Source organism: Tachypleus tridentatus, chromosome 11, assembly GCF_004210375.1.
Source record: "Tachypleus tridentatus isolate NWPU-2018 chromosome 11, ASM421037v1, whole genome shotgun sequence".
Lineage (NCBI taxonomy): Eukaryota > Metazoa > Arthropoda > Merostomata > Xiphosura > Limulidae > Tachypleus > Tachypleus tridentatus.
The window spans coordinates 89,638,562-89,651,980 of record NC_134835.1 but is presented as its reverse complement, the minus strand read 5'-3'; the positions used below and the strand labels follow the sequence as shown (position 1 = coordinate 89,651,980).

The 13,419-nt window shown below is 34.0% G+C and overlaps 1 protein-coding gene across 7 annotated transcripts in view; it reads left to right on the top strand.

Moving 5' to 3' along the window:
- Positions 1-13,419, top strand: part of LOC143232730 (atrial natriuretic peptide receptor 1-like) — a 61,344-nt gene that overhangs the window by 2,398 nt on the left and 45,527 nt on the right. For 5 of the 7 annotated variants that reach the window (XR_013017705.1, XR_013017704.1, XR_013017703.1 and 2 more), the window contains exons 1-3: positions 1,102-2,197; positions 9,931-10,045; positions 11,253-11,445. Coding sequence is in view for 4 of the 7 variants with exons in the window: in XM_076468486.1 (XP_076324601.1) it covers positions 1,453-2,197; positions 9,931-10,045; positions 11,253-11,445 (1,053 nt within the window). In the remaining 3 variants the exon portion in view is untranslated. Of the gene's footprint in view, positions 1-1,101; positions 2,198-9,930; positions 10,046-11,252; positions 11,446-13,419 lie in introns of those variants that run through there. The other 2 variants (XM_076468484.1, XM_076468485.1) reach the window with 2 other exon arrangements.

Sequence of the window (13,419 nt, the reverse complement as noted above, 5' to 3'; positions counted from 1 at the left end):
GTTAAACTTTATTTTGTTAATGAGCCCCTGCCATTTCCTCTACATATTACCTCTACACATTACTGTCATTGTTCTTTACGTGTGTCATTATTGTAGGACTACTTCACGTAACTGTCATCACCTGTTATAGTTTTCACTATTGTTGGACTACTTCACGTTACTGTCACTACACTTTACATGTGTTACTACTGCAGGACTACTTCACATTACTGTCATTACCCATTATAGGTGTCACTATTGCAGAACTACATCACGTTACTGTCTTTATCTATTATAGGTGCCGCTACTGTAAGACTGCTCTTAAATCACACTAATGGAATAAACACTAATTTTGTTTACATCGATTTTTACATTAATTAGTCAACTACACAAACCTTAGATAAAAAAAAATATAGAATTAGATCGTATAGAGTACTCTAAGAAATAAAACAGTTAAAAATGTTTTGGAACAATGGAAGGATAGCTGGGTATATTTATTACCAATTATCACATTTAGAAAAGGATAATGGCTGGTATTGTTAGAGCCTTGAATATTTAACTTGTTTTTTTTTTCTTTTTTGTGTGTGAAATTTTGAGCCTAAGGTTTCGTTTTTGTTAGAAATAACACATCATGAAACTAGAACAAAAACGTCTAAACGCTTCGTTGAGCATTTGAAACCTATCAGTGTTGATTTGTTTACATTTCAAAAATTTGTGACAGGTAAGCTGATGGAAGACCAAATATGGGTGGAAGCTGGTAAAATTATAAGTCATTTGCTTAGCTCAGTAAAACTACATACAGGGTTATCTATGTTTTGCCTACCACGGGTATTGAAACGTGGTTTTTAGCAGTAGTAGTTCGTAAACATAACATTATACCACTTGGGGAGGCTTAGGGTAGAAACAAAATGAAAACAAAATAGTAAAAGGTGTTGTTTCTATACATTTACATCCCTTGAAAATTAACTTCAGAATAATAATAAAAAAACAGCCCTCCACAAAGAAACAATAAAAAACAATCGTTCTCTGACCGCTTCGCGCAAGCGCGATAAGCTTAGACTTCATATTGCCGCAACAGTCTTCGGGAAGGCGCCAGAAACGCCAACCATCGTTTATCTATAGTTCATTTAGTATCTCCTAGAGTGACAGGCACTGTACTGAGAGGCCCGTCTTTATCTGTGCGGATGCAGTAAGCAAGATTCGAGCTATTAATGAGTCCGGTGAAGGTAATGACGTCAACTTGCCAATAACACATTGAAAAGAGTTTGGGTTTCTTAAGCTTCGAGATGTGAAAAATTTTCTTATAGGACTTTTATTCTATTATTGGCAGCAAAACAAATGTTTCCATTTATCCAACTGGCAGAGGAAAAGATTACATCCATCTACAATATTGTTTCATTACATCCATCTACAATATTGTTATTATTTTAAATATTCATGTTCGTCTAATTTGTTTTATCATAGAGTAGAACTATGATTAAATCATGTTCTATTCTATTTCTTGGAGGCTTAGTTTTAGATATTACTTTGGGACTGTTTTCACCAGAATTTGCCAGAGGGTCTAATGGATCGTTATCAGACAACACAATCCAAATTGCAGTGACTTTACCCAACGCTACTTCTTTTCAGTGTAGCATTTCCCGAGTGCGTCCGGCTATTGAATTAGCCAAAAGGCAGATTGAAAAGAAACATTTACTCAGAGGAAAGAAGTTAAAGTTTCTGTACTCAGACTCGGAATGCAGTAGTGCAGTGGGCCCCTTACAAGTGGTGACCGCTTATGTTCAAAAGGGTGTCCAGTTATTTTTAGGTCCAGCCTGTGATTATGCTGCTGCCCCCGTTGTTCGGTGGCTCAAATACTGGGACCTTCCACTACTGACATCGGGAGCTTTAGCTGGAGAGTATGGTCACAAGAGGACAGATCCCACTGCAGAATACTACCTGTTAATTCGCACTGGCCCATCGTTTAATACTGTAACCGAATTTATTCTAGCTACTTTTGCTAAGTACAGGTGGGAGAAAACAGCATTGTTTTACCAGGCTTCTGGTCGTCCTGATTTGACGAGTGACAAGTTTTGTTTCTTGTACACTACTGCTCTTGTAGCTGGCCTTCGAGCTCTAGACTTCAGCTTCAACTTTGCTTTAGAAAAACTACCAGAAAAGGCCTCTAGAAGTGAAGTAAAAAACTCTTTAGTAGAGAAAGTTGGAACAGATTTTGGAGGTAAGTGCGGAGTTAAAATATAACTTCATGGATAAATATTATCTAAAGAAATAAATTATTTACTAATAATTTCTCTCAGCTAAAGTAAACTAACTATAAAGAGAAGAAATAAAAAATACAACTTTCTAAAAAATCTAGCTAATTTTATATACCACTTAGTTAAGACTGTAAAATTTCATAAGATAAATCAAAGAAAAAAAACACCGTGTAATGATATTAAAATATTTAGTTGTAAGTTGTAAAAAACAAATAAAACATTTTGATTTAATGGTGATTACTGAACAAACCGAATTTAATATATTCTCTCTGAAAGAGAACTTGATAAAACTGCTTGAAGAATATTTAACATAATCTTACCATGACTGTTGCTCCCGAAAACATGGTTTTTAACGTTGTTAAGGTGATTGATATATAAATTTTATCAAGAGATATGTGGATTTTTGTTATAATTTCAAACATAACAAAAATTCATTGTTTTAACTGAAGTACATTGAAACAAGAATGATCAGGAAAACAGTATCATAACAAAAACTTAAATAATATGTGACACTCGAATATGACGATATCCTAGTATAGTTCAATGTAATAATTTGACACTCAAATATCATAGCATCCGGGCGTGGTAAACTAAAATACTTTGAACTTCGAATATCATATTCTAACCCAATAAAAGGTAATGATTTGATAGTGAAATACCAGAATATTCTAAAACAGTAGAATCTGATAGTTTCTGAATCAAATATCGTGATATTCTAGTACAATAGAATCCAGTAGTTTCACACTCAGATATATCTTATCGTAATGACGTTAAGAGTAAAACCTATTAGATTTTAGTGCAGTTAAAAAATAATAAATTGTTAGTCCTTTGATTTAAAGGCCAAGTGCTGCCCAGCGAATATCGTGCCGGACGTTACATAGTAGGTTTCTCTCCTCGTTACCTGAAAAAAAAAAAAAAAATCGCTCCCCGCACTTTGGAGCCACGGGTGTGCCATTACCTTATATTTTTATTTCTTCAAGATAAATCGTATTGTAAATGTAGGGAAAAACATTGATAGACAGCCTTTTAAATGTTGTATAAAAACAAGAGCTCTATAAAAGCAGAAGGTTACAAAACGAAGTTGAATAGTTAATCATGTAAGATTCATTTTATAAAGGTTACTAATTCGATTGTGCGCTAACAGTAACATTAATCTGATATTTAAAAACACATATATTTTAGCACGTTCAGTATTTTAAACGGGGAAACCAGTTGAGTACTTTTAAAACATTGAACATTTTAGCGCGTTTACTGGTGTGTTAATAATATAGAACCTTAAAAAAAGTTTTATTTAGGTTTTCGCTTGCTACTTTTGACAGTGAAAAAGTATATTGTCAATTTTGAATGTAGTGCCGAAACTGGAACGTGTTCAAAGTAAACTGGGAATTTGCAGGCTTTTACCTCTTTTTTCCTTCTTCTCCGTGTATCAACACCCTTCTTGGAGGTGTCAGTTTAAACTTTAATTACGGTTGTTAAGTGCTAGAGATGACATGCTGTTAGCGAGTTACAAGGTAAGACTACTGAACCGCGGAGAAAATTTGCAGTGTTTGAGTGTATATCATTTTCCTCACCCCACAGATGTTTTGGTGAGTGATTTGTTTGTACTTTTTTCTCTGAAGGGGCGGAGGTCAATGTCATACAGTATTATCTGAAAATTTCAATCTTAAAGTATCTGAGTGTGTATCCTCTTCTTATCCCCATAGATGTTTTGGTAGTGTGGTGTGTTTTGTCTGATGGAGTGGAGATTAATGTAGTACAGTGCTAGCCGAAGTTTTCACTCTTAACTTCTCCACTGTTGGTTTTTTCTAAAGTAAACCTATGGAGCTTATTAGTTGTGAAAAAAGGTTTACTTGTTATACGATGACTGATTTGTTAGTTATTTTGCAACAAATTTTGCATTGTTTGCATTTGAACAACTGTAACGTTTTATTTCAAAAACTGGACATATTTTAGCGTGGATTTACATCACAAGCATTACACATTTCAACCAAGTAAAAGTATAGGTTTTTTGTGACTTCTTCTGTCTTGTGTCTAACTATCATTGATAATAAAGTGATGAACATTTCTTTGTCTTTTTCAGGCTATAATGCACTATATAATTATTTTTGTTTATTTTTTTTTTAATTCTCTTTCGCAGTTTGCGATTGAGCATCCAATTATTTTTCGTAATGTTTTGGCAAACTCTCGTTTGTCTTCATCAAGCTGTAATACAGTGTAAAATTAGTTCTGGCTATGACTTGGTTGATTTTTAGCACGAAGCCACAAATGAGCTATCTGATTTTTAGCGTCTTAAGTCTGCAGACATACCGCTGAGTCACTAGAAGCATATATGTGGCAATTTTTAGGATGTAATTTAATCGCAATTAAAGTCGGGTGTGACCTAATGGTTAGCATGCATGGACTGTGAGTCTGACCCTTTAGGGCTTGTCTTCTGCAGCTTGAGGTTGCGGTTGAACTAAAATACTATTTCTACAACAACAATTTTTTGTGGTGTGGATGCCTATTACAAGCTAGCAAAACATTAATTTATTCGTAAAAGGTGTTCACATCGTAATAATTGTTATTGTAACAAATGGCTTATATAAATAATATTTGATCGCTTAAACTGTTTGTTGTATCCAATCCCGTCTGAAGAGCTCTGGTTTGAGCGAAACGCATCGTCAACAATAGATATGACGAATATAGTATAGTTGAAATACTATGAATTCATACTCTTCTAGTTCTTGAAAATCCCTATAGTGCTAAAAATATGATAGGCCTAAAATAATGTCTTAGGATAAGTATGATTTATCATTGCTACAGTTATATCAAATGGGTAGAATCAGGACCGATGTTTTGGAATGTGTATTTTTCACCGTCGCATCACTTGAAATGTTGACCACCATACATTTTTTACATCTAATCTTGTAACTGTATCTTTAAATTTGTTTTGTTTTTCTGATCAACATTTAAAAACTTGAAACTGTTATTAGAAAAAAAAAGTTATCCTCATGACAAACGATGTATTGTTTTCAAAAGTGGCAACAGATGGTTAAATCAAGTTGTATTAGCGGTTTATTTAACAATATTAAATTTGACAGTGACAATGACAGTGCATTTTTTAAACTTATTTTAAATTCATAGAGAGTACAATTATTCTCTTGTGCTTTCTGTTTGAAAGTTGTTGTTTCATTCATTCATTTTCAAATCATCAGTAACTCACAAAACACAGAATAAAAATTGTTTTTAGATATGGCCTGTTCTTATACTGTGTTGATTTGTGTTTAAAAGCTGCAGAGAAAACATGGGATAAAATAAGTTGCAGTTAAGCTAAATGTTTGTATGAAAAACGAAAAGTGACAAGGATAACAGTTTCTAAATCACCACAATCCTTGTTTTACCATTTATCTTAAACCGTTGTCCTTGCCAATTAGTGTTACGCTTTTCTGCCTGCATTTCCAATAAAAACAAACGGTGAATGTACAATACATAAGCTTGATACACATGAACAGCTGGTAGACTGCACTGTTTTTTACTTCTCAGCAGAACAGGTGGTCGTCTGTTAGAAAAGATCAGTAACTGGTGATAAAATATGTGTTTTCCAGAACGTCACCACTTCCGGATATTGGGAAATATTATTCTCGTAACTTAGATAAACTACAAGATAAATGTTCTAAGCTTCAGTTATAGAAATATGACACTCTTCATTTAACTTAACTCATGTATATATGTGTGTGTGTGTGTGTGTTAATGTTTGCCGCACGTTCGAAAGGCACTTAAACTTTATATGTATTGCACAAGGGAAGAGAGCCTATGGTTTTTCAATGGCTGTAGAATCTAATAAAGGTTAAACTAGTGAATTGTACAGAATTTAAAATTGTCAACAGGCTTCTAGAGAAAGATGATCAGGTTGAATGATTGGATTCTTATTAAACAACAACAACAGAATGTTTCTGAAGTTAAACAGTAGTTGGTGCCAACAACTTAAAAATCAGCAAGCGCAGTTCATTAAGTAACTTTTCTAAAAAGAGACACAGGAGAGTGAAATCTAAAACAAATACACGTACATATATATAAACAACATTAATTAAAGTTCTTAATTGCAGTTCTTATTCAAAAGGCGTTTTTCATCTTTTAACTAAAGCAAATATTTTGCAAATCTTTTGTAATCCTACATAAATGATTATGCAGATGTATAGTGTTAAAAATATCCAAAAATGTAGCTGAAATACGGACGGAAGTGAGGGTTAATTAAACAGCTTATGTTTTGTATTCCTGTTTCACTTAAGTAGCTGAAAGATAATTATGCGTGTTTCTTTGATTAGAATACAACCAAATTTACGGGATGAAAGAGACATGCGTTACAAATTGTAAAACCGACTAAAAAGAGAAACATTAGAAGGACATGCACTATTTGTATTGTGTCTGAAATCTCGGAGTTTACGGCAACATAATAGAGTAGTATTGAATAACACAAGAAACTGTTGAAGTTTACTGAGTCTAAGAACTTGGAGTTTAGGGCGACATGTTACAGTAATATTGAAGAATGCAATGCATACTGAAGTTTACTGTAACTGAGGACTTCGAATTATGATAATCAAATAAGCTTGACTGATAAAACTGACTGAAGGGTGATTCAGCGAGTTAATCCATTAAGTACTAGTTACAGCTGTCAAGAAATACATGCAAATATATAATACACGTTTATCAGCTGTGTTCATAAGATACTGAGGAACCTCTATAGTGAACTTGGATGTCAAGAAATAAGAAGAAAAAACAGACAAGTAAGAGGAGAGTTTGAACTCTGTTTTATCTCTTTTGGACACAGAGGGTGAGAAAGAACATACTTAACTGGCTGTTTGTGGTGGATGAGTCAGACGATGAAGTATTATATCTAAGAGCAAACGACAGTTCTGAGTGGCGGTCAATATAATGATACCAACTTCTCAGTTATTAGAACATGGAATGAACTCCATTGCGAGCCAGTACAGTCATGTAGCTGAAAAATTAATGACTGGAATAAATTAAAGTTTCCAGCTTTATGAGTTATTGGATAGTATAGTCTGACTGAAGGTATGAATCGATTTTTTATGACTACAACTCTATTAATAGGAGTTAAAACAACTATTTTCAGTAGGTATGATGCTTAATACATCAATAGTTTTTACAAACAAAGGTTATAGTTAGGTGTTCAAAAACACATTCAAAATGGCGTTGAGAACTTCTACCTTTTCTGAAGCTAATAAAGATGTGCTTCAAGCTGAACCATCTATTGTTTTGAAAGAATCCTCACTTGATTGAGAAGAGATATGAGAGTTCTAGTAAACGTGTTGCTAAAATCTGTGCTTCGTTCCTGGTCTGTCACGTGAAGATTACCATGTAATGAATATTTTATATTGCATTATTTTCACTTGATTATCAGATGTTATGATAGCTGTAGTGAGAATACATAATACAAAACATGTCAACAGTTAACACAGTGAAAAATAGCTGGCAGAAGTTCGAAAACTCAGCTGAATGAAAATAGCATTCCTTGCTTTCTGAGCTGTTGGATAGCGTAGCCTGACAAAATATATGTACTACCATTTTGTGACTACTACTGAATTATCATCAGTTAAGACAGCTTGGACGATTAGATATCATACTTAGCAAGCCGACAGTTTGCTCAACTTAAACTAGTTGCTAAAAGTCAGAAACTCCAGTTGAAATTACCTTTCAAACTTTGTAGTCTAAGCTGTTTATTGTTTTTTTAGGCAAAAGGTTGTCATATTTCAAGATAATCATAGTATTGATCTAGCTGAGTGACAGAAGCTGTACATAATATACTGCCACACCGCGCGATGCGTACTAGATTTATATTAACATCTTGATGCATATATATATATATATTATTTATGATATTAGATAGTTGCGTCTCCTAATATGTCTTATATTAACTGCACTAGTTTCTTAATGCCCAGAAATAAAAACCTGAGAGTTTTACAGCTTTATAACGTGAAACATTAACGATCAAAGTTGTTCATTTGAAACCTGAAACGGCAATGAAGTAATTTTCTCACATGCCTGCTATAGTCTGTTATAAGCTACTGCCGTGTTGATAACATTTGATAGTGATATTTGTGTATGGAATTTTACTTCTATAAGCGCGGATACACGTGCGGTTTCACATATGTGTACGAACATCACATAAAGTCATTCATGAATGTTGTACAACTTAATTGGATCAACTACAGAGGACACAACTCTCATGCAACGTGTTACTGGAAATAAATAATTTGACCTTGGCAGTATAAAGTTAACTGTTATTACTGATTTGAATGGCGTTATTTTGATTTATACTGGTGAGAGAAAGTTTCAATTTTGGCATTGAAAAGACCAAGAGGTACTGAATGTTCATTGAAAGATAAGAGTGGCGTAAACACCATATAGTTACGATAGAAATCGCAATTTGACCTGTGGTTTTTCAAGTAACAGGACAGTATGCCTGAGAAAAAATACAATTTTTAGCTGTACTTTACGGTCAAAGTCACGCAGAATATTTTTATTGATTAGAATCAAAATATTTGAGTAGGTGAAATTACCAATAGTATATGAAATTCCCGAATAATGGCCTAAACTTTTAGCCAGATATTGATTTTTAAGCGATTTACACTTAATCAAGCTTTCTAAAAGAAGCATTTTCGGTGTACTATTTCTTTGCTTTTACATAAAGATAGTCTTCAAAACTACTGATTTATTTTAACGGTTTGACAAATACTACTTTTTCATGCTTCATTGTTGCTGTTGTTTTGAATTAAGCACAAAGCTACACAATGGGCTATCTCTTCTCTGCCCACCACGGTATCGAAACCCGGTTTTCAGCGTTGCAAGTCCGCAGACATACTGCTGAGCCAATGGGGAACTTAATGCTTCCTAATAACTGGTACAGTGAAAGAAATTCGAAAGTATGTTTATTTTTAGCACTCAGATCATGGTGTTTTCTAAAGACCAGAGAGCAAATAATTGTTTAATCAGAATTAACATGCTTCCCATTGAATCAGCTGTAAGTCTGGGGACTTAAAACACTAAAAATCGAGTTTGGAAATCGGCGGTGAGCAAAAAATCGGTTGTCCATTTTGTAGCTTTGTGCTTAACAGAAGTATGACACGTAACATCGTTAGGGTCCGGCATGGCCAGGTGGTTAAGGCACTCGACTCGTAATCTGAGGGTTACACTAAACATGCTCGCCCTTTCAGCCTTGGGGGCATTATTATAATGTTTCGGTCAATCCCACTATTTGTTGGTAAAAGAGTAGTCCAAGAGTTGGCAGTGGGTGGTGATAACTAGCTGCCTTCCCTCTAGTCTTGCACTCCTTAATTAGGGACGACTAAAGCAGATAGTTCTCGTGTAGCTTTGTGCGAAATTCAAAACAAACAAAAACCAACCGTCGTTAGACTGAAATATTTTACATTTTAAGTCTCTTGTTTGTCACATTGTCTCAGATTCATTAGAAGTGATACAAAAATATAAAAACTCTTACAAGTATTTCTATCATTGTCTTGTTCGTATCTGGCAGCCCGAAAACTGAAAAAAGCGCCTCTCTTTCATATAGTTTCCCTGGTGGCTCTGACAGTTATATTATACTCTTCATTGGTAATACGAGTTAGGACACTCTTACTTTTAGGTAATATATAATTCTAGAAAAAAAATTTAAAGTAAGTATTTATATTTTTTTCAGTGATCTTGATGTGTTTATCTCCTGACACAATTCGGGAAGTTCTCCTGGCGGCAGATGAGTTAAACATGGTGGACAGTGGAGAGTATGTGTTCTTCAGTATGGAACTTTACGCTAGGTCGGTATAACTTTTAAATAAGTAATTTGGATTTAATGTAAAGTTTGACACAATCTTGCTGATTTTCTTCAGTTCACTCAATGTAGTAAATTCATGATTCATATTTTAAACGTTTGCTTGATACTGTACTCAAACTTCTTAACTTTTTTTCAACAGTAAGACGTGAGGTGTTAATTATCATTTTAAATTGAAGATTCATTTCTTCACTATTATTACCATTCTTCATTGATGTTTTCATGATTGTGATCGTAATTTTTTAAAACCTTATGCAGCTTCTTTCAGTTCTTTGATTTCTATTCATATACAATTACACTTTTACAAAAATGCCACTTTTGTAACCACAGAAAACATTTGTATACGTAGTATAAAATGTACATTGTGTACCTTTTGCTTCTTATGTCTCCTATAAAAATAAAGTAAATTACTATAATCGTATCATATTTCTAGTCAGAAAACGATGTTGTGTTAATAATAAGGTACCCCTGAACTTCTTTAACAGGTTCATCCCTCCTAGATGAAAAAGAAATGTAGTTTGTATCATCCACTTCACATCATAGATCAGTACCCTCAGTATTATAATAGAATCTTGAAATTATTAGAATAAAATTTAGATATAATTCTAGAGCTTTAAAACTCTCATATATCAGTTGTCTATGCAGCCATGTCAAAAGGCCTAATGAGGCGAAAGAACTTTCAGAAGATTTTTTTGCATTATTTCGTTGATATTTTGACCATGTGTATCTTTGTTAAATTGATTAACTATAGAGAGTTTAATCCTCCTTGGCATATTTGGAAGAAACATAGATCTTGGTTCCTAATTAAAAGTAATTGTCGTGTATACATCTAACATCTATTTCAACTGATAAAAAAAGTAATGTATTACTACTTCTGTTTTTCTATCTGTTATGAAGCCACTAATGGCTACCTGCTGCTCCCTAATTTTGATCCGACTAGAGTATGATCAGCCAATCAGCAATGTGATCCTTTTTGTTATTCAACTGGAGCCATAAGATTTGGTCGCTTAAATGCATGACGTGTGTATCAAGAGAGATGTCTCTTTCTTCATTTGAAGAAAGTCTAAAATAATGGAGGCGTCACTCTTGACACAATGAATATGTTTTCTCTACAAAACAATACATTTTTTCAGCTTTAAGACAGAAGAAGCACGATTGTTTATGTTAAATTATATTACTGTGTCATTTTACAGCAAAAACGAAATTTTGTGGCCTTGGTATCGGGAATCAGATACAGCGGAAGAGAACGAGCGTGCACGAAAGGCTTACGAGGCTCTTCTCACCATTACCTCACCCATTCCGGAAACACCCGAATATAAAAAATTTGCCGAAGATGTAAAACAACTAGCGAAAAATGACGTTCATTTTGATTACCAGACAGAAGAGGTATGTCAAAAACTGCTTCAGGTCTTTTACTTAATAGTGCTAGTTTATTAGTTTTAGTTTACAATCCTGCAACAAGTTAGACGTACACAGTTTTTATTCATATCGTACTACGTTGTTACTGGTCTGGCATGGCCAGGTGGTTAAGGCACTTGACTCGTAATCTGAGGGTCGAGGGTTCAAATCCTTGTCACACCAAACATGCTCGCCCTTTCACCCGTTAGGGCGTTATAATGTTACGGTCAATCTCACTATTCGTTGGTAAAAGAGTAGCCCAAGAGTTGGCGGTGGGTGGTGATAACTAGCTGCCTTCCCTGTAGTCTTACACTGCTAAATTAGGGACGGCTAGCACAGATAGCTCTCGTGTAGCTTTGTGCGAAATTCAAAACAAAACCAAAGGTTTGTTACTATTCATCATAGGTGACTTTGTGATTTAGAAGACGATAAAATAATAGTTTAACTTCATAAAGCTCACACTACTGTGTTTCAGAGGCAAATATAAAATTAGATAAACATAAAATTCTAAATTTTAAAACGCCAACTGACTGGAGACTTTCAAAACTTGTAGTTCTCCATGCACAATATTAAAAATACCAAATTATATTAATATTATGTTACTAGATATACTTGCACATGGTCACCGAAAGTATTCTGTTTCAAGAGTAAATAAAACTAAAATTAAGAATAACAAATATTTATATTTATTGATTTTCGCTATGTTGTAGCCTACAGATTGCATAATTCCTCTCCTGATTTATGGCATGCGCACATTTTACTGAGATCACGACAGTATAAACTGCAACGTCAAGTGCCCTTTATATCACGTCATTTTGTATCTACTTACAGACAATGCACCAGTGGTGTGAGTGGTTAAAACAGGTGCCCTCTCCAGACTGCCTCCGGCTCCTTTCGAGAAAATATATGATCATAGGCTTACATTAATGTCCCTCGCTGGGACAGCGGTAAGCCTTCGGATTTACAACGCTAAAATCAGGGAGTTCGATTTCCCTCAGTGAACACAACAGGTAGCCCGATGGGGCTTTGATATAAGAACACACACACACACTTATTAATAATTCCGAGGAAAATATAACAATTTAGATAACTTGTTTTTGTCTGTGATAAAGTTGAAGTTAAAATTTTTTTGACTTCTCTGTGTCTGAATAAACTATGTGTTTACACATTAAAATGATCTGTAAACACGAAGTTTATTCAGACACAGAGAAGTAAAAAAGAGAAAAAGCGCTGTCGGGAGGAAAAGACTTTGAGTTGAAAAGAAAACACTTGGAAAACAGCTACAGATATTTTCAACTTTCAGGAACTTCAAATGGAACACAGTGAAATTCAACCCGAAATGTATCTTATGCCTACAATAGTTTTTAATCCTCAGTGTTATAATAGAGCTTGAGATATATATTTCCAAAACTCCGATCTTAGAAACTACCGCACCGATCATCACCAATCATAACTAGGTAATAGTTTCATAACTAGGCAGTATTTTTATAAGTGAGAAATGAATAAAACAATTAAAATTGCCACAAAAATGATATCTTTTAGATTTAACCAATAAAAATACAAAAATGAGTAAATTTGAAATATGAAACAACCAAAAAACAAACTTAAAATTATTTTTTTTTTCTTTAGTGAAAGCCACACAAATGTTGCAACAGAAAAGCAAGGTAATTTCATTGATAACTGCGTCTACAAAGGAATATTTCAATCAAATCTACTCTGTGATTTAATAATATGATGACAGCTCATTTATAAATTAAAATTTCAATAAAATCTTTTTTCTCGCAGATGTTGAATTTTGTTGACTGTCAAGTATAAGTACACAGTTGTAGAACTTTCAGACAATTCTAGAACACGCTACATATCCAACAGTCTTCTGCATAAACCAACAGTTATATCTGCCCCGTGGGCGGGTGTTTCTGCTAGTATTTTTAGTTACTACAAAACCGTGAAATGGTTTGTGCA